General features: G+C 39.3%; 1 protein-coding gene across 1 annotated transcript in view; it reads left to right on the top strand.

Moving 5' to 3' along the window:
* Positions 1–451: 451 nt before the first annotated feature.
* Positions 452–24,272, top strand: part of HSD17B4 (hydroxysteroid 17-beta dehydrogenase 4) — a 62,780-nt gene continuing 38,959 nt past the window's right edge. Inside the window, exons 1-12 of the mRNA XM_066568731.1 lie at positions 452–564; positions 3,407–3,460; positions 7,549–7,656; positions 8,182–8,241; positions 9,392–9,413; positions 9,510–9,556; positions 10,345–10,429; positions 13,185–13,372; positions 15,772–15,863; positions 16,469–16,493; positions 18,097–18,225; positions 24,031–24,137. Of these exons, the coding sequence (XP_066424828.1) occupies positions 504–564; positions 3,407–3,460; positions 7,549–7,656; positions 8,182–8,241; positions 9,392–9,413; positions 9,510–9,556; positions 10,345–10,429; positions 13,185–13,372; positions 15,772–15,863; positions 16,469–16,493; positions 18,097–18,225; positions 24,031–24,137 (978 nt within the window). The 5' untranslated portion in view covers positions 452–503. The remainder of the gene's footprint in view (positions 565–3,406; positions 3,461–7,548; positions 7,657–8,181; positions 8,242–9,391; positions 9,414–9,509; positions 9,557–10,344; positions 10,430–13,184; positions 13,373–15,771; positions 15,864–16,468; positions 16,494–18,096; positions 18,226–24,030; positions 24,138–24,272) is intronic.

Genomic DNA, 24,272 nt, shown 5'->3' with positions numbered 1-24,272 from the left:
GCTTGAAGTTAATAGCGACATTAAGAACGATTTCAAAGACGTTAACACCCATACTTCTGTGCATCGAATTGTTTGTAAAGACATTAGCACACATCTTCCCTACCACTTTCCCCTGCCCATCCTCTCCCCTTCCTTTCCCCCTCTCTCTCCTTTCCTTCCCTCTCGTAATCCCATCCCATCATATCCCTTCCCTTCTTCTGCACAATCCTCCCCCGACACTCCTCGACGCTCCTCCCCCCTTCCTTCCTATGCCCTCCTTCCTATGCCCTCCTTCCCTGCCCTCCTTCCCGCCCCTCCGTTTCCCGCCCCTTCCTTTCCCCTACCCGTCCCTTTCCCCTTCCCATCGCACACTACAGTTCCCAGCGGGCTGCGGTGCTGGTGCATGCGCGCTGGGGCGCACCTCTCCGCCCCGTGCTGTCCCTCCTGCGGGCGGGTCGGGGCCGGGCACTGGGGTCGGGCAGTGGAGGCGGGCGGCGCCGAGCGGAGCGGAGCGGAGCGGAGCGATGGCAGCGGCGGGGCTGAGGTTCGACGGGCGGGTGGTGCTGGTGACAGGCGCCGGAGGAGGTGAGCGCCGGCCGGGGTTTCCGCCCCCACGGGAGACGGCAGAGCTGCTCGGGGGAAGCCCGGGCGGTGCGGGCTCCGCGGAGCCGCCGCTGCCCGCGGCCCCGGCAGGTGTCCCGGGGGCAGCCGGTCCGGCTTCGGAGGGGAAAAGCGGGTTGTTTCCGCAGAGGGGAGAAGCGGGGCTGCGGGGGAGGTGCTGTCCGTGCCGTTCTGGCCGTGCCAAGGCTGTGCAGGGGTCAGGGCCGTGCCTCCTGCTGCCGTCCGAGGCCGGCCCGGCGCTGCCCACGCTGGGAACCCCTCCGAACGTGGGGCTTTTCTGCTGTTTGAACACACGCGGGGAGCAGCGCCGCTGCGCCCCTCTCAGCAGTGGATGCCTTCCTCCAAGCTCTGTCCTGGTACCCTAATTCCTTCCACCTGAGCCTTGGACGTAGCGTCGGAGGCGTGTGACCCGTGTGGCTTGGCACGGTGCTGCTGCAGCAGGGCTCTCCCGTGTGCCGTCGGGGCTGCTGACGGCAGCCGCCCACCCGCTGCTGCCTGCCCGGCCCGCGCTGCTCCCGGGAGCCGGCCTGCGGGCAGCGGCAGGGAGAGACCGCTGCCAGCAGCAGGGCTGGCCCTGCGCTGTTGGTGGTCTGCAGGCTTGAGCCCTCCGGGGAACGTGGAATGCTCGGTTTTGCCAGGAAATGTTTTTGTATTTGTTGTTATGGCGTGGGGTGGGTTGGTTGGTTGGGTGTTTCTGTTATTTGTTTCTTCCCCCTTTGATTATTTTTTTTTCATTCTCTGCGTCCATGCTTTGGCCTTTGCCTACTCTGGTGGTTGAGCAAAAATACTGGCTGTCAGTGTGGATGAATGAGAGGCAGTTTGTGTTTGTGATGAGCTCTTTAGGAAACTTGTTTAGCCATACTCTGAAAAGGTTCTGCCCTCCCCACAGTGGAGTTTTGCTCTCATTTTGTGGTGCTGCATGTTGCCAGCGGAGTCATTTTGGGGTCCTAGATTAAGTGATGTCTTGTGAAGAAGTAGTTTTGGAAAGCGCTGAACAGTCCATGTACATCACCTGAAAGTGACCAACCTGATAATAATTGAGACCACGTTTTTTAATGGTGCTTTTCTGCTTTTACCACATCTATGCTTGTGGCCTTTTCCCTATATAGTAAGTTTCACTGAAGAACAGGTTAAGACCTTGCATAATAGCAAAACAAGGTCACTGTGGCAGTAACAAAGCTTCTAAAAAGTATTACACTGAGTAAAAGTTTCATGTCATAAGTGTGTGTACAGTGATCCTTGTACTCATAGGGTTAGACTGAAAATGGTTTGTTAATAGAGAAAATTCCTCTTGTATGTTTTATTTCACAACAGCTTTTCAGTAGGTGTTGATTAAATTTAAGCCAAGATTAAGGGAGGACCTGTTATTTACAGATTAGTTCTCATTTTGCTTTTATTTAATTTACATCACTGTAGTTAGATTGCATTACTAATATCATTGTTTTTCAGCTGGATGCTGGTGAACAGATCAGACCTGGGAATTTATTTAGACATCTGAATCACTAGTTTGTGTCAAAGTCATACCTGTTTGCACATATGCACATATCTGAAAAGTGTTTCTTTTCACTTTGGGGAGATCCTCTGTGAATTACTGTGTTGGACATTGTTTAGTCAACCTATCTTGTTTTTTTTAAGGTTAGTTTTGATTCTTAAATGTTCAGTCCTTGCTTAGCAGTTGAGAAGACGAGCTCATATAGCATGGCCTGAGTTTTGTGCATTTCTCAGTTGTGTACTTCTCGGTGGCTTTTCAAAACAAAACAAAAAAAAGGTTTTCTTGGACTTGGGTTATATGAGCAGTTGGGTGTATATGCACCTCACATGTGAAACTCTTGGTTGCAGAGGCCTAAGGGAGTCTTAAGGAAATTTTCAGTTTATTGCTGTGAAATTAGTGCACTTAAAAACAGTATATACAATTCTTATTTTTCCCCTCCTTTTTTATTTTTTTTTGAGAAGTGGCTTTGAATGTTCAAGTGAGGTGCAAAGAGATACTGTTTGTATTCTGAGAAACTTTCTTCTGACTGATGATTTTTTGATCATTCCAATCTCCATTTTTTTTAAATGAATAAAAAAAGGATCAGTGCCATTAATCCCAACAACTTTTGATTGCTACAGTGGATAGTATATCTGTAAATCATTTATTGCAATGAATGCCAAATACAACTAGAATCTAAGTCAGAGTGAAGGTTTAACACCCTTGCTTTTGTTTGTAGTGCAGAAATGACAGTCTTCTCTTAGGACAGGCAAACTATGTATCTGTTTGGTTAGCTGAGGTATTAGGCATTCCTTTGTATCCAAATGATTTTGGCAATATATCTTCAGTCACAGTTAAATTTTGTTCAGTTTCTTTTTCAAATTTTAACTTTAACTAGGAAAGTATCTTATTCACTTAGTGCATAATTAATTAACTTGAAACATCCCCTCCTTCTTCAGTGTTACCTTAGGACATTAAAGGTTCTTCCTTTCAAATGTATTTTTCTATCACAAGCACAAACTCAGCAGCATACAGCTTTCCCAGATGCTTCGGCTGAATCCAGTAACGAAGAGTAAGCATGGTTTGTTTGAGTTTTTTTTCTCCTGACTGGAAGTTTTACTTGCTGTTTTTCTGTTTGTTTACTTTTATATTTTGTTCTTATAAAAGACTTTGAGCTCCTGGGGGAAATAATGTTTTACTTTGAACCTGCAAGGTGTTTGTTTTGAATTGGTGCATTTTTCTTTATGCAGTTCATTTTTTTGTAGCTTTTGTCTGAATTGTGATCCAGGAAACAAATTCACTCTTGTTTTTAACTTTTTCTTTTTTTTAAACTAGGTTTGGGCAGAGCATATGCTCTGGCTTTTGCTGAAAGAGGAGCTTCAGTAGTTGGTAAGTTTTAACTAACTTGATCTAGACAGTAACCTTTGCCTTTTCACATAGCTTGCATTCGACAGTCCATGCCCTTTTTGACAGTAACCTTTGTTACTTAATGGTTTTCTGTCTTATCTTTTGCTGTTTAATTTTGCCTCTAAGCTTTATTTTCTTATGAAACAAGTTGCCCAAGTTTGTCCTAGAGCTGGAAAGCCAGTTTGAGTCAGATAATTTCTTGATTTAACTTCCAATTATGCATACAAGTTTTTACTGCAATCTGTGGCCAGAGAGTGTGTTGTCTTAGGTAAATTCTGCTCAGAATCTTCCAATATGACCATTTGAATTTGTGAATATGTTATCTTATAGTACTTTCTCTCAAGAAAGAAGTTACTGAAATGTAGCTCAAAGATTGTTTCTTTCTGTGGCTTATGGGACAGAAGAGCCGTCTGGTCTTGGTGTCAGTGCCAGGTAGCTGTCAGTAATTTCTTGTGGTTTTGTAGTTCCTTGGTTGAACATTAGCAGGGCATATTTATTTGTGAAAAATGCTGTATCCCAAGGCAGTCCTGAAGGTTAAGTTATATTTTGGGTACTCACCAGCAATCAGCATTGCCATTTTTAGATTGGCTCTTAGGAAAAATCTTTTCACTGGAAGGGTTGTCAGGCACTGGAACAGGCCAGAGAGGTGGCTGAATGACCATCTCTGCAAGTATTTAAAAGATGTTTGCATGTGGCACTTAGGGATGTGGTTTACTCCTGGACTTGGCAGTGTTACATTAATGGTTGGACTTAACCTTACAGATATTTCCAACCTAAAAGGTTCTGTGATTTTATAATTTTGCTGCCTATGAATGAATTTGTACAGGTACTGTTGATGAGTTCAAGATTAAATGCTTGAAGAGATTTATGGACAAGAACTTGCTCGCTGTTTTTGTTTGTAGTTTTCTAATGACAATGCCAATCTCAGTTTACAAAATTTCATGAAAATTGTTTGGTTTTACATCATTGATTGAAAATGAGTATGAATGTAGACAACTTAAAAAAAATCTGTGTTGTTTTTTCTTGTTTTGTTTCTGTTAATTGCCTTCTTTGATACTTGCTATATTTACCATGGATGTGAATAATTCACATTGAGTTCTTATTTAGCAAAAATTATGTCACTAAAGCAGTCCAAATATTTTGTATTGACTCTCTGTAGATGGTGGTGGTCTTACTTTCCAGAATGATCTGAAAGAAAATGTATTTTATTGCCTGATCACAGCTAATGCTCCTTTATCTCTTGCCCTTATTGTGTAATAACTAAACAGTAAGTTAAGAATTGACTGTAAAGGCAACTACTTGTTTCCTTTTGGAAGCTTCACCACACTTCAGCTTGTCTTGCAGTGTTACCTCTACATGCTTGTATTTGTTTCTCTTGTTCTCTTACAATTCTGACTTCAAAGAGTTGAGAAACTACTTGTATAAATCTTTAGTTTTATAAAACTCAAGCAGATATGAGGCTTATAGCTGCCTTGTCTCTTTAAAACAAGTTCCCTTTTATAAGTTATGGAAATGAAGCTATGTTGAGACCAGTGATCAAATACTCTGGAAGAATATTTTGAGTAGTTGGAAGAATAACAGTAGGCCCCAACATGACACCTTTGTCCAGTCCTGCATCTCTATGGAGTGAGTTGCTGTTGGTGTGGTTAAATTGACAAGAGCAACCTAGGTGGAAAACTCTCTTCCCATCACCCTGAGGCTGCCTGCTACCACTGTTTTTTGTTATTCTTTATCTCCTTCATGCCTCTCATCAGGAAAAGTTGAAAGGACAAAGAAGGGTTGATTTGCTTTTGTCTTGCATCCTGTGTCATCTCCAGACCTACCATTTCTTCTGGTCTGTCTGAGGGCTCTTGTGTTGCTGTTTTAGTTTAGAGTCATGCTTTTGAAGCATCTCTCCTGGTATGTATCTTATTTGTATTTTTTTCTTTTGCATAGTGAAATGGTGTTGAATTGCATGAGTCCTTTAAAAAACAGACTGGAAGATGCAATCTATCAGCACACCTACATTGTTCATGTGTGCTTGGTTTGTGACACCAGAATACCACAAGAAATCAGCTGGCTTACTGTTTAAAAAACTTGTACTGTAGATGTCAGGTGCTCTGCACCAACTGTTTCACTCTTCAGATTTGCTTTTGCTACTCTTCTATGACACACTCGTAGCCTTAGAGGAGTTCTTTTCCAAGATTCACACTATAGCTATGCTCTGCCACAACCACTACAGTCTTTGGCTCTTTTCGACTGCGTGATTTCAGCTGAAAATTGCATGATGTAAACCTTGGGCCTAAAGTAATGTTATTTCTCAATTTTGTTGTTAGGGGCTTTTTTTCATTGTTCTCTCACAGTCATGGCATTACTATTTTTAAGGCCTATAATAGCTCAACTCTTTCTTGCATACTCATTTTTGTTTCAACTCCATTAGTGCCTCTGCTCAGCCTAAGGTACTTTACCACCTCTGAAAATTTTACCAAATATTTAATTAGATTTTTGTCAACAAATTACTATTGAAGTGTGGGATAAGCATATATAAACTTGTCTGTGGTAGAGAGTTGTAAGGCTTTAACAGGACTGAATGGTTTGTATATGTTTACCACCCAAATTGTTCACTCTTCTTTCCCAGGTGTTGTTCCTGATTTGCTTTCCTTTAATACCATGGATGTTGCAGGCTGAGCAGTCTGCCTGCGTTGCCTATCCTAACACATCACTACACTTAGAAATTTTCCTTAATTCTTTTCACTTGAATTCTGTTTCCTGCACATTTGGATTGTTACATATTGATCTGTTAGCTTGGAGATTTTTGTCTCCGTTGTTTTTTGCATCAGTGTTAAGGTACTTGTACTTCCTGCTTAAGGCTGGGCATTTTTTGTGTTTGGTTTGATTGTTTATGCTTGGTTGTTTTTTCTGGTTTTTTTGACATGTCCCTCCTCTTTTGATGCTCGCTTCTTCTGGACTTTGGCATTTTTATTTACTCACAAATTTTCTGCCGTCTTTCTACATTTCTCTTGAAGTGCTGCACGACAAAGCTGAATATAGTATTCCAGATGAGGCTTCTTGATCTGGATAATACAGTGATTTTGTGGTGTGTCCTGCGAGCCATGTTCCTATTTACATAGAATTAAAAAAAAAGGCACAAAATGGGTCTATTTCATTTTGTCATGATACAACAGACTTGGCAATTGCTGCTTTTCATCAAGACCAGCAAGAATATCCTTCATATTTTACTTTGTCTGGCTTCTTGAGTTTAGAAGTTAGAAGGCAGAAAGCTGGAATTCACCATAGCAAAAGACTGTTTAGCAGAATACCAGTGTTGCATGTAAATTCAGTCAATTCTGGCTTTTTTGCAATTCCATTTTGAACCCATTTAAACAACTTATTACAATTTTTTGAAATTTTTTGTCCAAATACAATGTTTTATGGGATTTTTTTGGCAGTGTTTTTGTTCCCCTGGTAATTCTGTGAAGCTGTGGGATGTGCAGGAGTGCAGCAGAGTGTGGCAACATTACATTCCAGCTGCCATTAGTGACGCGTGCCCCATTGTGGAGAGCAGCCTGGACCAGCTGTGTGTGTCTGGTGGGCAGGATCTGAAGCTCCAGAGCAGGCACTTCTCACTTTGTTCGGACTGCTGGGTCTCTTCTATGATGGTGTTGACTAGTAACAGTTTAGCAACTCTATTAACAGGAATCCAGTCTTGTTTTTGGTTCATGCAGTGGTTAGAGACTAGAATAAATTGCTTGTGATTGGGGTATAATCTAGATACTTATCTCTGAACTTCAACACAATTACAGAGGTAGCCTGGGCAGGGCAAGCAAGTTAAATACATGATGGAGGGGTGGAAAAAGGTTCTGTTTTCCACGCTATTTAAAGAAAAAGTGATAATGTATGTTGCACTACTTTTAAAAAAAATAGTCATATGTCCTACTATTTTTCTCTTGTCATCTGTGATTCTCAGTAAGATCCTAGATGCGACAGGCTTTATTAATATTCCTTATAACCTCCAGTGTGATAGTGAGGTAAGGACAGACCATGAAGTCTGAGTGCTAACAACAAAATTTTCATTTCTTTTTCCTGCACAGTGAATGATCTTGGAGGTGATTTTAAAGGATATGGCAAAAGCTCCTCAGCTGCTGACAAAGTTGTTGATGAAATCAGAGCAAAAGGAGGGAAAGCAGTACCCAATTATGGTATGTTATTTGTCCAGATGAGTGTAATGCTTTATCTGTAGGAATAGTGGACATGTTAAATGAAAAGTTGATGCTGCTAGTGAAAGATTACTGCCAGCTTACCATTAACATATACATTAAACAGGTGTGAGACCATGTGGGGTGGGGAGACATGCTAAAAGCAGGTGCATTAATTGCCTCATTTAATTAAGATTTGTCTACTAATGCCCTTCTCTTTATCTCAGTTTTTAACATTGAAGTATTAAGTAGCCATTCATCTGCAGTCTTCAGATGCTAAATGGGCATGGATAGTTCTTGCTTGCTTTGCTTTGTGTTTTTCTTGCTGTCACAAATGTTGTGCCATTTAGATTTGCTGTGTGGGATTTGCTTTAGGCCACATGCAGAAAATGGCTGGATTTGAATTTAGTTTTCACTGGGGCTATGTACACTTTATTTTTCTTAGCTCTGTGGAATTAGTTGTTAATATCCTGGAAGTGCAGTGTATCCAGTTAATTTTAATTGAGAATTTGTATTTTTTTCTTACAGATTCCGTAGAAGATGGTGAGAAGCTGGTGAGGACAGCTCTTGAGGCTTTTGGGAGGATAGGTACAGTTGCTTAATTCATGTAGAAAATTGTTTACAAGTGCAAATCCATTATAAGCAGTGCAATTGACAACCTGTGTATGAAATACATTTTGACCACAGTAGTACTCACCAATTCTTGATGCCTGTAGTCAGTGAAATCTGAATAAGGAGCTTTCAGCTTTTAATCTAAATTATCAACTTTTGTTTGGGTTTTTTATTTGTTTTGTTTTTTTTGGGTTTTGTTTGGTTTGGTTTTTTTTTGTTTGTTTGTTTTTCTTTGTTTTTGTTGGTGTTTTTGTTTGGTTTGGGGGGTTTTTTGGGTTTCTCTGGGTTTTTTTGTGGTTTTAACAGAGGTGTAAAGCTTAATATATGTTTTGTATTTTCCTACACTTCAGAATTTTGGAACTTCAATAATGGTTAACAATTTCTGTCACAAAGCACGAAGTCTATGAAGTGTTATAACTGGCTGCATAGAATTAGCATAAATAATGTTGCTGAAAGCAACATTTCATGTTTTTAAGCTCTTCTGCTTACATAAGGTCAACATGCATTAGCAGAAATTAAAGAAGAAAACCCTAAGGTATTTTATCTAACAATTAAAGTTCTTTTTAACCATGTGATTTCCACTATTTGAAATTACTTGGTGAATTTAACTCAGGGTTAAATGGCTTAAAGTACACAAGGCCAACAGGAACCCAGTTAAATATCTGACAAGAAATTGTTATGATCCTGGTCACTTTATCAGCTTTGAGACTCTGTAGTTCCTCTAGTTATCATTTGGGCTACTGCAACAAAGGTGGTGGCATAAACTGCATAATTGGGGCATTCTGAAATTCAAAGCAGGCTTCAAAACTGTACAGGATAGCTGCATCCTGCAGATATTGGATTCCTAGGCAGCCAGCGCTTCACAGCTATGCCTGCCTTTCAGGCTTTGTCCCATTTAGGTCCCTGTCAGGTTGAGTTGCCTGTCCAAAAGTTTTATGTTATAATATTTGTTCAAGGATAGAATTCATTAATCAGGACAAGGAGCTACTGAATATGTAATATGTATAATATGTAATATGATGTATATGTCCAGTGTTCTTGTGTGTGTATATTTGGAAGTGGGAGAAAAATAGAAAGCTTGTATTTTTATCAGTACATTGAATTAGTTACCTTTTTTTTATTTCAGATATTGTTATAAACAATGCTGGGTGAGTATACCTGTCCTGTTTGAGTGTGTGCTGTCCTTTTTGTGTAAACAAATGTTGATCTTACATCTGTTTTGTTTTCCTAATGTCGCATTTTAGGATCCTGAGAGACCGTTCTTTTGTTCGGATAAGTGATGAAGATTGGGGTGAGTTGATTTTAAAACAACTTCCAAATGTTCTTTCTGTGCGAAAGATGACATGTACATCCCTCCCACGGGAACAAGAAAGAAAAGACAGGGAAGGCTTACCTTTTGCCCTGCAAGCTTAGTGGAACGCTGCTTGTGTTCAGTGTGCAAACCAGGTCTGTGCTGCAACACACGGTAGGTGTATGTAGTTCCAAAGGGTAAGAAGGGCTGTTCTTCCCACTCCTGGTTGCCAAATGCAGTAAGAAAAAGAGCCATGTGAATTACACACAATAGTTTTTGTGAGCACAACATTCCTATTGCCAGCACTGAGTGGCTGAATACTAAACAGGCTTAAAAGACCCAGAACTAAGCAGAGAGGAAAGGAAACTGATGTGCCAAGGGACAGAAGAAAAAGCAAAACCTTCATTGAGGTGGTAGATGATGATAAGTCAGTGGAGGAGACTTTACAAAGATAGTCTGTCTTCTGTACTTCTGGTCTAAGTGCAGGAATTTTGAATGCTTTTGAATTCTGTATGGAAGAGGCCCATTAAAGAGGTGGTATATGTGGGCAGCCCCTTCATAAATCAGTGTATGTTCAGGGAAGTACTGAAAAGTGGTCTGTCAAGACAAACAAAAACCAAAACAAAACAAAAAAACCAAAACAAAACAAAAAAACCCCAAAAAACAAAAAAATCCCAACAAAAAAACAGTGTAAAGGGAGTACATTTTTGTCATGAAGAAGAAATATGGTGCATTTCAATCTGGGAGACAAATCCTGGAATTACTAAACTGATGTTAATTTGTTCTAGATATAATTCACAGAATTCATTTGAGGGGATCGTTCCTGGTAACCCGAGCTGCATGGAATCATATGAAAAATCAGAAATTTGGCAGGTAAAAATGTGTGTTCTGTATTGCATTTTTCAGTAGGGTATAACAAAATGATGCATGCCCAAACAGGGAAGGAGTCTTGCGTTCTTTTCTTTCACTTTGTCAGGGTTGAAGCAAAATCAGTGAAAATGTCTGTACAGTTCTGATCCCTCCTTTCCACTTCCTCAGCCAAATGTTTGAAGTTTTTTTTCCAATATATTTAAATGTATTTTTCTGGCTCTCCCAAACAGAAGTTGTAACTATGTAAAAATACCTTGTCAATTAATGAGGACTGGTTAGAAATGTTTGTTACTTGTGTGTTACTGCAGTTTGAGGGACTCTTGTTCTGCTCCTTCTTATTCAAATGACTGATACATGCGGTTCTGCTCGTAGGCCATAGATTTTTTTCTTTGGTGTTTACTTGTCATGAGTTTTCTTTGTTTGCCAGTTTTAACCCTTTGGACAAACGTACTTGTCTTAAAAGTTATGGGAGTGTTCTTAGTATGTTTTTAGTATGTATTACTGTTAAGTCAAAAAAAGTGCAGTGAAATCAGACTTTTTTTTCCATTTTTGTGATTTTATCAAAAACCTTGTCAAAGCACTGATTATATTAATCTTAACCATACCCACGTGTTTAAAACTGTGTGGCTATTTTCTAATCCTGTGACCTAAATAACATTTATTCTCATCCAGGGAAGTGAACTGTGAGGATAGCAAAAGTCTTCAGTCTGGGAGTTGAAAATTAAATTATTTTTTCAAAACCAGCTTAATTCTAGAGTTGCATCCAGTTAGGATAATGTTTCCCTTGTATCCTTTTCTGTATTTGCTCAAATGACAGTGGTACTGCTTCTGCAGTTTATGGATAGACCCGTGCCATCTGCAGAATGCATGCTTTGTATAGAGTTTGTAGCTTTTCTTCATCATATTGAACCACTACTTGCAATACTTCTCTTCACTTAGATTAAAAACATTAGATTATTGGCAGTGAAGCACATAAAAAAAGTTAAATATATGTTGATCCCAGCTATGCTGTGTGTTTACAAGTAGATTTCAACAGAATCTGATAAGGCTTTGTGTTGTTTTTGCATGGTCTCGTTTTTGGTAGTGGGGAAATTACACAAAGGGCCTGTGAGAAGCTGCTGGAAGCTTCCACTGTGTCCAGCAGAGCCAATCATTGATGGCTTTGAAAACGGACATGGTGCTGGCCAAGGCTGGGCCAGTTAGAGGTGAGGGTAATGCCTCTGTGATACCAGATTGGAGAAGAAAATCAAAACAAAAGGACACACAGTTTTTTCTGCCCAGAGATGAGGAGGAGGTGAAAACATGTGAGGGAAACAACATGGAGACACCAAGATCAGTGTAGAATGAGTGGCAGAAGGTGCCAGAGCTGAGATTCTCTGCAGGCTGTGGTGAGACCATGGTGAAGCAGCTGTGCCCCTGCAGCCCCTGGGGATCCATGGGGGATGCAGAGATCCATCCACAGCCCATGAGGGAGGTGCCCATGCCAGAGGAGGTAGATGCCTGAAGGAGGCTGTGATCCAGCAGGAGACCCAGTGGAGAGAGAGGGCCCTTTTTCCAGGTTGGAGCAGCCTGTCCTTGGATGACTGCACCCTATGGAAAGAGTGACCCATGTCTCAGCAGTTTTGGGAGGACCGTCTGCCCATGGGAGGGACTCAATATTTGCAGCAGGTGCAGTATGGCTGCTGCTTGTGAGAAGTGGACCCGCGTTGGAGAATTTCAGGGAGAGCTGTCTCCTGTGGGAGGGACCCCATGTACTCATAGGGAATGGACTCCTCTCCCAGAGCAGCAGAAGAAAATCTCTGTAATAACTGAACAAACCATCATGCCCTGTCTGCCTGTGGTGTTGGTGGGAGGGAGGGAGGGATTGAGGGAAGAAAAGAGCTTATCTACTTCTCATTATACTTCTCTGTATCTCTCAGTAATAAATTCACTTTGTACATTTAAGTTGAGCCTCTTTTGCCCTTGGAGTGTTTTCTCCCAGTCCTTATCTCATACCATGAACCTGTTGTTAATTTTTTTTCTCTCCTCTGCCCAGCTCTGGCAGGGAAGGGTGAGCAAGGAGCCTTTGTGGCATTTGACTAGTGTCAAACCATAACAGGGTTCCTTTAAAAGTGAAGGTGTAGACCCATTTCTATGGAATATGACCTGCAGCACAGCATTTTCTTGCCTCAAACCATCTGTGAACTGCAGTGGTTTTAGAGCTCTCATGTGAGCAGTTCAGTCACCTCCAAAGTAGTAATGGGAACAGCAAAGAACAAGACTTTCCTTTCCTGTCTTCTTCTGTCATGCATTTTATGCATATTAGAATTCTTTGAATGTGAATTCTGTCAGAACAGATCTTCAGATATTACCAGGTAGTTAATATTAAAGGAGGTAATTTTCGGTCAAGTAATTTTCTTCTGAGTGCTGAAATCTCCTATTAGTTGTGAGAATAATACCAGCTGAAATGAAAATAGAAATGAAATTATTTTTCTCTATACAGGACCTAGTGTCACAGAATGTCTTTCCTAGTGTTGCAATATCACTCAGAAAGCCTTTGTTAGTTTTCTGCTACTCTGACAGTGTGTCAGGATTTGTGAGATGTTTGCCATCCATCAAACATTAGTTACCTGATTGTTAGCAAAACTAGCAACTAATATTTTCTTATTGGTTTTGTGGAATATGGAGACTATAATGCCAAAGCTGGCAAATGTTGTTATGTAGAATCAAATAACTTGAAGAAATAATTTAATTTTTTTTTCTTCTCTTCTCCCTTAAGAATAATTATGACATCCTCAGCTGCTGGAATATATGGAAACTTTGGTCAGGCAAACTACAGTGCTGCAAAACTTGGCCTTTTGGGTCTTGCAAACACAATTGCAATTGAAGGGCGGAAATATAACATCCACTGCAACACCATTGCTCCTACTGCTGGATCCAGGCTGACCCAGACTGTCATGCCGCAAGGTGAATAATATAAGGTCTACATATAATGGTATTTTTTGAAGGACAACAAACTCTCTTACCTCTTAGAAAATGCAAGTCCTTTGCACTTCATGTACTACCTGTTCATTTTTCCTACTATCTTTTCGTCTTTGAACTGTCAACTTATTTGCTTTGTCTGTTGTGAGGAATTCTTACTTTCTGCCACAAGATATGAAGCAAATTTTCTCATTTGCAAAAGCAATTTAATGTAGCAAGGCTCTTTAATTGTAATCTCTTCCAGGATCCTCCTACACTAGTGGAAAGGCTTGTTTGTTTCATCACATGTGACATCAAGTATGTGCATAAGGTGTCTGCATTTGTTACAATATTGCCTAATTGCAAAATACTGGGGTTTTGAACAACATGTCATGTGTGAACTTAGTGGTTCCATGATCAGCAGGAGATCATAGTAAACTGAGTTGCTTAATTTTTCTTTATTGCATAGCTACTAATCTTTGAAAGTTTCAACAGGTTTAACAGAGTAAGTGTGCATAAGTGTAAATTTAGGATAAATACACTGACAAATTACTTTGGCAAATGACCAGAAGAAAGAAAAATAATTTGGGGGGGAAAAAAAAGGTCTGTTAAAAGAAATTGCTCTCAGAAAATCTTCTAGAATCAGCCTATTTCATTTCACTCCTGACCTTCTTTTCCCTTATGATGAGCAGATTTCAAAGCCAAGGAAATCATCACATTCGTCAGACTGATAGACAGGGTATTGGAGAGTAATGTATTTTGTATGTTAGGCACAGATTGAATGACTGAAGTAGCCTGGTTTAGATCTAAATAATCCAGGTGGTCATGACTCTAGGAATCTTGTAAGTTTTAAGTTCCAGTGATTTATTGGAATTGTTTATAGAAGATCTGAACACATGAAGCATGCAATGTGAAATGGATTACAGTAGCTGGCAAGTTCTGAAGATATTTAATCTACAAAGGATGATAAAAAATACCTCAGAATTTTCTTTCTTAGTCATTTTAAGAAGAGTGAGATCCTTTGATCTCTCTGTAAGGTACTTACAGCTCTGATGATATATTTCTTATCTTGTTCACTCAATTTCTGTCCAGTTTTTCAAATACTCCTAAAAGATTTGAACACCACAACTTAAAAATATTTCCAGAGGTCATCAAATTATTCTTGTTATCTTAGTCAGGACTTTCCTATTTGTCTTCAGATGTCTGCAGGCACTTATGCTTTTTCATTGCCATACAATGCCATACATTGTTATGTATGTTCAATGGGACCCAGATATTCTTGTTCTTGCTAAGAACTCTTAAATGCAGTTTGCATCTTTTGTGTGGTTGTTTTTGTTTATTGTTTTTTTTTTTAACTTCAAGTACCTATTTTTAAATTATTTTAAGAGTGGATTGCAAGCATTAATAATAATAATAATTTAGGGCTAGACTTTGAAACTAAATTACGTGTGGCATAAAGTAGAATATTTTGGAAAAGACTAATGGGTTTGCTATGCACTTGCAACATGCCATATTAAATGGAATTTGACTTTCTTCTACTTTTATGGAACTTCTAAAAATGAACTTCTGTTTACCTTAGTTTTGCTATTAAAGAAGTACTTGAAATGATAGGCTTTCCTAGCTCTTCATCTTGGAAAATCTGTCTATAATTGAAAATGCTTGATGACCTTTAGATGAGGAACAGCTCTATATCTACTGCTGTTGAAAGAATAATATTCTAAAAGCTGAAAAAGGAAATTGAGCAAAGTTAATATTCAGACAGTGGATAGAATATATGATAAGAGCTGCCTGGACAGCCACTCTGTTCCATGACAATGTCTCAATTTTCAGATAGCTTTCATTTGTACTAGGTGTCAATGAAAATCCCAAAATAGGATTGATATGTAAATTTAGCAGGGTGATAATTCTCTTTATTGTTTAGAAAAATCAGCATTTCCAAATGAGATAATTCTTAAACAATCAGCTGCTGCAATTATTTTTGTAATGTCGTGTCTATATAGTTGACTAGCATACTAAAAGGAAAATTGCTCAGGTAAATTTCCATCAGGATTATGTATAGCTGTCTTGTCCTTGTTTCAGGCTGCCTGTCATGTGGAAATTTAGGAAGGCTGTCTGGCTTTGCAGTCTGCAAAGCAGGTAGCGGTGTTCCCGAGAGTTAAACAGGCTTTCATCTCTCTGGCTGAGAAGCCATGTCATGGGCTTAGGCAGCATATATGTATCTCACTACATGTTCGTATTTATTGAATCTTCCAATGTTTCATTTACCTGGTCCTTTCTTTTCATGACAGAGCACTATTGATAAAATTCTCCTGGTTCTGCTGTTCATAAGAGGGTGTTAGATTAAATAATTTGGTGAAACTGCAGAGTATTTCTATTTCATTATTCCCCTCTCCTATTTGCTCTAGATCTGGTCGATGCTTTCAAACCAGAATATGTTGCTCCTTTAGTAGTTTGGCTTTGCCACGAGAGCTGTGCTGAAAATGGCAGTCTGTTTGAGGTAATTTTTTTATTTTTCCTTTCTTCTCCCTCCTTCCCTGCCTTTGCTCTTTCCCCCAATATCAGTTGTTTTATCTTGTCCAGCCTTAACCTTTTTGCTGAAACTAAATGACCATGTGTGAACTACATACTCACCATAGACAGAAGAAATATTGATCTAGCTGTGCAGTATTTGACAAGTACTTCAGGCAGTTACAGCTTAGTCAAGTTCTGGTCTGTGCTCAACATGCTACCAATTTGATTGTTACAATTCTTAATGTACGCATTTAAGGTTGAAAAGATACCAAAATTCAAAAGGCATTTTTGTTCTGAAAATCATTCTAACATAGAAAGTAGCTTGCAGGAAGGAGTAATTACTTAATTATGATATTCATTATAGGTATTGGCATCAAACTGCTAACTCACATATTGTATGGAGACTGTTTTATGTTGATCACATTCAGGTGCTTAACTAAACAGTTAAATACAACCAGCAGTAGTTCTTAAATTCTTAAGAAATTCTTAATGTATTGAGTTTGTTCTGGAGTATAGTTTTGTTTGCCAGCATTACCACAGCTTTGCTTTGTGACATGTCCGAAGCTGATGATATTCTTTTTTTCTTGACAGGTGGGAGCTGGGTGGATTGGAAAATGTAAGTACTTTATGTTGAAGGATTGATCTTGTTTTTGGAATTCACATTGAGACTTTCTTTAGACTTAACCTATATGCTCAAGACATTGTTTAGTCAGGCAAGAACATGAATAAAAGCCTAGGGTTCTGAGAAAACTGCTTATATTTGGTAAAAGTCAAAACCTTAACTTCATGTGGGAAAAACTGGTAACTTAGGTATGTGCATTGTTATGCTTTTGAACTAACAGTAACTGAAAATCTGCCCAGGTAACTTCAACTCTTGGATCCTGGGCATAATTTGAAGTAGAATTTGTGGTGCTAAGTATACATTGCTGCCTTTTCTTGATAACTTTAATTTTTCATGATATAAATATCATATGCTGATAAACAGGCATGTTTTTCATTACTTTCCACTATTACTTATGCTTCTATTAAAATACTAATGTGTAGGCATGTTAAGGCAATTAGTGTTCTTAAATAACCAGTAGCTATGCTACCCATGTATTTTCCTTAGTGACTCCAGTAACCAACTTAAATACTAATTTCAGGAAAACTTGCAGGAGATACTGAGGACTTATGAGAAGAAAAAATATTCAGTGTATGAGATACCTTGACTTTTTTCCTAAATCCATTGAGCCTAGTACAAGCACAGTTTTCATGAACTGTACAACTTTTCAGCCTACATGAGTATCATCAGAGGGTTGGAAGTAGGGCTCTTAATTCAGGAAGTCATTCTGCTTTTAATTTTTTTTCTCCAACTTGATAACAATTTTGTACATTTCTAACTAACTGCAAGTGTTCTGTGTGTAACTGGAATAGTGTTTCCAAGAGGTGTGGGCAACAGATTAAAAGAAGCAGGTTAGCAGCACAAAACATCTTGCTGCCCTTCACAAGCAGTTAGGTTTTAATATAGCTGAAAATCTGCACTTTGATCAAGAGAAAATACCATTTTTCATCATTATAATGACTTTTGTTGAAGTTACTGAAATGAGACCAGATTGTTAATGAGGTACCAATATAGCCTTATTCATTGCCTTCTGCTAATTAATGGCAAACCAACATGACTGGTTAAGTATTTGAATTACAATCCAAGTAATCTAAGTCTGTATCCTTATGGAACTAATTTCACACTGGCCTCACCAGTTTCTCTCAGGTTACTGTATTGAAATACAACTTCAGAGACCATTTAGAGGTGCTGGCTACTGGTAATAAGGTTCTTTTATAGCTAACAAGTAGTTTTCACTTTTTCCCTGTAGTTTTCTGTGCTTTCAGAAGATACCTAAGTAGTAGTAGTCAAAGTCATGTCAGAAGAGAAAGCCTGTAGATGAATACTAGCTGCAACTTTTCAGTAGACAGAATCCTAAAACTAGTATTTCAGGAGAGTAAAAAGTCTGTTACAGCTTCAGTGAAACTTAAAACAAGTGCTGTTCCCTTTCTAAATGCTAGTTAAAGCAGTGAGCCCTTTTAGTCCAGCTGGAAGTTACACTGGTGAGTTACATTGGAGCACTTAAAATGTTTCCCTTGTTGTACCATCTTGAAGGTAGTGGCCTACAGGAAAGTTGTATAAAGAAATGAAAAGCTTCTTTGTTTGTTACTGGAACTCTCTGGCTGATGTTTCCCATTAGTGCGCTGGGAGCGATCCTTGGGTGCCATTGTCAGGGGAAAGAATCAGCCAATGACGCCTGAAGCAGTGAGAGATAAATGGGTGAAGGTGTGTGACTTTGATAATGCCAGCAAACCCAGAACCATCCAAGGTAAGGGTGACTTTAATTTTGGGGCCATTCAGGCTGGGGAAAAGAATGTTTTTGGGAGACCTTATTGTAGCCTTTCAGTACTTTATGGAGGCCTCTGAGAAATAAGGGAAAGCTGGGACAAATGTATACTACTGCAGTAGGACAAGGGATAATGGTTTCAAGCTAAAAGAGTATCAATTTAGATTGGATATAAGAGGGAAGATTTTTACAGTGAGGGTGGTGACACATTGTCATGAGTTGCCCAGAGGAGTGGTGGATGCCCTATGCCTGGAAATACTCAAGGTCTGGTTAGACAGGGCTCTCAACAAATTGATTTACTTGAAGATGTCCCTACTCAGGAGTTGATGGGGACTAGGACTAGCTGACCTCTGAAGATCCCTTCCAATCCAAACTATGCTTTGGTTCTGTATATGTGGATGGCTTGGGTAAGCAAAGCTTAGAAGAGAATGATTTCTTTCAGGCATTTGCTGAAACTTCAAAATCTACAGGGCTAATGAATTTTCTTGTAAATGTGCTACATTAATAATTTTCTGTTTCAGTATGGTCAAATCTTTCAAATCTAAAGCAACTGCTACATTGTTACCTATGGCTTTAAGATATGATTTATCTTAACAGTTTCTGGAGAAGTGACATCATTGTCATTGTAAGCATTAGAGTCAGACTGATGACAGTGTTGTATTTGATTGCACCGACATGCAGACAGCATAGTGCAATAGAGAAATTGTGTTTTCTTTTCAGTCCTGGAATCTTGGTTTCTGGTGAACATTTCACTACCAAAAAGCTCTGGTTAAGTTGTAGGATATATCACAGCAAAAAAAGTTCTTACTGTGCCTTATGTTCTTAGGTCACATTACCCCCTTGGCTAGTGACTGAAATGATTTTCTCTTTCAATGCTTTGTTTACTTGTCTTGTTCCTTGCCAGCATTTAAGAGTGCAGGGCAGGAGGAGAAAAGGTATCCATATATACAATGTCAGTTGGATTTCAAAGATACCTAAATGCACAGTAGATGTTCAAGCCATTGGCTCCAAAATCCATTAGGATATTTTGTTAAAAACCTTAAAGATATGTTTTTAGATGCCTTTACCAGAACCAGCATAGTACACACTTTGTCCTTTCCCTCATGTCTTGGCACACTGGGGAATGTAACCATCCAAACAGTAGTTCTACGTCACCTTACTGATCCTTGGCTTACAGGTATCCTGTTTCCAAATGTATGCAAGTTTATACATGTTCTCAGTTCTGCTATGGAATGGTATTTATAACAACATAATTCTAGCTTTATCACTTCTGATATGTTCTAGGACCTGTCACATGAACTATGTTACTTTATAGGCTGCTAGCAGAAAAGTGTTGTAGACAGGGATTTCTTTTCAAAGTTGCTTCAACATTATATATGGTATTTCACATCTGCCAGTTGATGCTATGAGGAGGAAAAACTGAAGAAGATTTTGAACTTCAAGTAAAAATGCTTACAACAAAATATGGCAGGTTTCTACAGTCAGGAAGTCAAAAATGTTACATTGGCATGGATCTTCCATGCCTTAGCTTCTGTTATGAACTTAGTCAAGATACATCTTTTTCCTTGCAGTGCAATCAAGCCACAGCTACTGAATAAAAACTTGTGCATTAATTGTTGTATTGTGTATTTGTGAGAATCAGCATAAGGGTTGAGGAAAATTCTCGTTAGCTGAATAGAATTTTTAATTCTATTAGAAGTTTCTTCTGCTGTCAAATTCTTTATTGTCCTCTTTATTGCTTGAAGGTAAAGGAAACTAATTAGAGTACTAATTAGAGTAAAGATTAAAAAGGTACAATACCTAACATCTGCAAGTTAAAACTCTTCCTGCAGATTTCCCTAATTTGAGTAATATGATTTTGTGAAGAGCATTTGCTAAGCATTAGGTTCAGTAGGAAAAAAAAACCAAAAAGGAATTAGATAAAGTATTTGCTTTTAATGTAGTAGAAAACCCTGTTTTCTACTACATTAAAATCTTTCATTTCAGAAAAATCTGAGATGCTAATCTTATTTCTCTTCAGTTTTAAAGCTTCAGTTTTAGTGATACTGATAAGAGAGGCTTGCATTTTGTACATAAAGCAGAAAGACCAAATTAAGTGTGATGCAGAAGCTTCTGAATGCATGGTACAGGGTGCAGTAGGTCACAGTTGCACCATGCACTGCATGTTGGTGCAACTCCCAACTGTTTTCTCCTTGCCTTCATAGTGTACTACTTGCTCTTGTGTAACTGTCCAATTCTTCCTATTGTGGAAAGGGAATCAGACTGTATTGTGGTAGAGGCAGAGGACTGGCATCCCTGTCTTGCAGGCTGTATACTGTACACAGCATTCTGTAGTATCTCTTGCAGAAGTTAGTGTGTTGTTCTGTTATCTGGGGGAACAGAATTTATTGTGTCTGTGACATGGGTGAGGCACTCTGTCTCAAGCTTCTCTTCAGTTGTGAAAATGTGAGCCAGCTAAGGGTCTGTTATTGGCTATTAGAAATTTTTGTGTGTTTTTAATTCTCTTAGAAGCTATCTATTTACAGAAGATAACTCAAGTATTCTCATTGTTTGACTTCTGGCACATCTTAAAAGCTTATGTCTGACACAGAGCAAATTAATGTAAAACACATTGAAGGTGTGTGTGTATACATGCATACTTTGTGTGAATATGAAGAATTTGTGTAACAGGAGAAGTGTTCCAGCTTCAGTGTCAGCTTTCCTTTTATGTATTTAAAAAAAGGTTTAAACACTTGTGGTGTTTTGTCTGTTGTTAACAGATATGATTCATATGCAATGTCCCCTTATTGTAAAATCAATACTTTTGGAAAGAGATGCCCTTTGTTGTGACTATTTTCAACCTTTGTTCTCCAGCTTAGTCTTTTCCTTTTTTCTACTAATGATTTGCTGTACAATAGCAGGCCATTCAGAGGTGATGAACACTTAAGGTCATAGAGTTCACTGTTAGTCCAACAATTTAAAAAATACCCCTATACCAATAATAAAATAATTGTGTTAATTAAAAAGTTTCCTACTGGGTTTGTTTCTGCCAAAATTATACCCTTTGGTATAATTGTGTATTTCTTGGATGTTAAAAAAAAGCTAAAAGAAAGTTGGTAATTACCATCCTGTGAGCCTCAACTCTGTGCATGGGAAGGTCATGGAGAAGAGGGAGGTGATTTGAGACAGCCAGTACAGATTCACCAAGGGTGTGTCCTGTCTGACCAGCCCAATGGCCTTCTGTGATGGATTGACTTCATCAATGAGTAAGGGAAGGCCTGTGAGTATCATCTGTCTGAACTTGTCTAAGGCCTTTGACGCAGCCCCCCATAACATTTGTCTAAATTACTGAGCTATGGATGTGATGGACAAATTGTTCAGTGGAGGAGGTGTTGGTTGGATGGTCAATGTCTCAATGTACACCTGGTGATCAGTAAATGAATGCTGTCCTTCAGGGGTCTGTATTATGAACAGGACTGTGTAATAGCTTAATGATATAGATAAGGGATGGAGTTCACCCTCTGCAAACTTGGTGAGGGTGCATGGAGCTGAGGAGTGTGGTGACACACCTGAGGGATGTCATCCAAAGGGACCTGGACAAGCTTGAGGAGTGAGCCCATGGGAGCTTCATGAGCTTCAACAATGCCAAGTGCAAGATGTTGCACCTAAGCTGGGGCAAGCCCCAGTATCAATACAGGATGAAGGCATCAGAAACATCCCTGTGGAGAACAGCTTGGAGATGCTGGTGGATGAAAAGTTGGACAAAAGCTGGCAATGTGCGCCTGCAGCCTGAAAAGTCAGTTGTATCCCAGGGTGCATCAAAAAAAACATGTCGAGTAGGTTGTGGGAGTTGATTCTGCCCCCCAGAGGTCTCCTCTCCACTTGAAGTACGACATCCGGCTCTGCAGTCTTCAACACAGGAAAGACTTAGACCAGCTCTGGAGCAAGGCTAGAGGAAAGCCACAAAAATGATAAAAATGATGGAAAGGGAAAGGCAGAGAGAGTTGGGTTTGCTCAGTCTGGAGAAGAGGAGACTTCAGTGACATCTTTTTGGAGTCTTTCAGTACTTAACTTTTTGGCAGGGCCCGTTGCAATAGGATGAGAAGTATTGGCTTAAAACTAAGGGTTGGTTTAGGTGACCTATAAGGAAGAAGTTTTTTACAAAGGATAGTTAAACATTGGAATGGGTTTTTCATAGACAGGTAGTAGATGCCCCATCCTGTAAACATTCAAGGTCAGATATGACGGAGCTCTGAGATACCTGATCGAGTTGAAGAGTATCTGATCATTGCAGGGGAGTTTGATCTTTAAGGGTCCACTCCAACCCAAACTGTTCTATGACTGTGATCTCCTTAGTGTTCAGCCAGACACTAGCCAGGTCACCAACTTTATCGTCCACTTACATCATAAATTCTGGAAGAAAGACTCCTTGAAGAGGAGACTGTAGTATTCTACACCATTATTATTTTACAGGTTACCTTTGTACTGTTGATCCTAATTATGCCAAATAATGTTGTCAAAAATGCATGTTGTTAATCTTCAAGTCTCACGATTAAAAGTCATCTTTATGTTCCTGCATGTAAGTAGTTTGTGGCCATGCTAAAGTTGAGGAAACATTCAGGTTTGCTTGGAGGCCAAACCTGTGTTCTCCTGTGAAGATTTTAAAGCAATGTGAAACCTTCTTTTGTTCATGCAGAAAAAGTAGAAACAGTCTGTTACTTCTCCCAGTAGCTCTGCATTGCTTTTCTTTTATTCAATTAATGAATGAACAAAGGGATAAAAGAGATTACCTTTCAAAAGGTTCTTCCAAATTAGAATTATTGTTTGGCACATTTTCACATTATGTAAGTGTCATATTGTGACAGAGCTTATATCTAAAAAGGAAGCTTGTCTTTGGCAGAAGAGGTGACAACATATGTTTGTTTCTTAGATGCTCCTATTCTTCACAAGATTAAGGCCACAAACAAATGTTACAATGATTCTGGCAGTGAGACTGGTAAGCAAGAGATAGTTTAGGAAAACAGGACCCTGCAAGAGGGCATGCAGTTTACCTTGCAGGTTGTTTAGAGTAGTGCTGTGTGATAGAGCAACATTGACTTAAATCAAGCAGCAGTGCAAGTCAGTATGGGCACAGGGGTTTTGAAGTGGAGGGCAGTGACTCTGCCTTAAGGCAGTTAAGAAATGATTTTGCATTTCTCTGATTTAAACACATTTGTGTTTTTCTGTGTGAGATTCTCATCACCTTTTGTTTGATTCTTTCTAATGTTTAATGTTGATTTTAGCCCTATTAAGCTTCAAGGAACGAGTTGTTCTTGATGGCCTGCCGTGACCATAGCTGAATTCATGCATCATCTCATTTATAATTTCGTCATTGTTCAGTCTCAGACTTATTTGTTTTTCTATCTGTTTGATTCAGGGTAGCAGTCAGGAGACTAGACCTGTGACTTGTGTTGCAAATAACTCTCATAAGAAAATCAGTAGTAATTTTCAGATATTTGCTTCTCAGACAGTTGAAACATACACCACTCATTATCTTCTCCTTTACAGTTTGAGATAAGTGTCATAGTTGACTGTTGGTTGCAGAACTCATGGAACCTGTGCAGAAATCACTTTTCCTCTACTTTTGTGTGGGTGCTTGTAAAATGCAGCACCCTGCTCAATTTACAGATGTATATTTACTGTGTTTAAAGGTGAACTGAGAAATACCAGGCTATATCTCATTTGCTGATTGATGTGTGTGTTTTGTGTCTGTAACTGGAGTGTGTCATGTATGGTTTCTAAAAGTGAGTTTTCAATTCCTTTCTCTAGAGTCCATAAGTGTATTGAGTGATGCTCTAAGTCAGATAGAATCTCAAGGGAATATTTCTATGAATTCAACAAGCTCTGGATCAGTGGTCTCTTCTTCTGTTGACACAGTAAGTACATCTGTCTACTAGATTCACTCAAAGCTGCGTGAAAACCTTGAGCAGAGAGACCAGTATTGCTGCCCAACTTGTACTCTGGCTTGCTGTCTGCAAAAAAGAAAGGTGGGGTTTAAAATGTGATGTGAG

Source organism: Molothrus aeneus, chromosome Z, assembly GCF_037042795.1.
Source record: "Molothrus aeneus isolate 106 chromosome Z, BPBGC_Maene_1.0, whole genome shotgun sequence".
NCBI classification, from domain to species: domain Eukaryota; kingdom Metazoa; phylum Chordata; class Aves; order Passeriformes; family Icteridae; genus Molothrus; species Molothrus aeneus.
The sequence above is the reverse complement of the archived record's forward strand: the minus strand, read 5'-3'. Positions and strand labels throughout refer to the sequence as shown.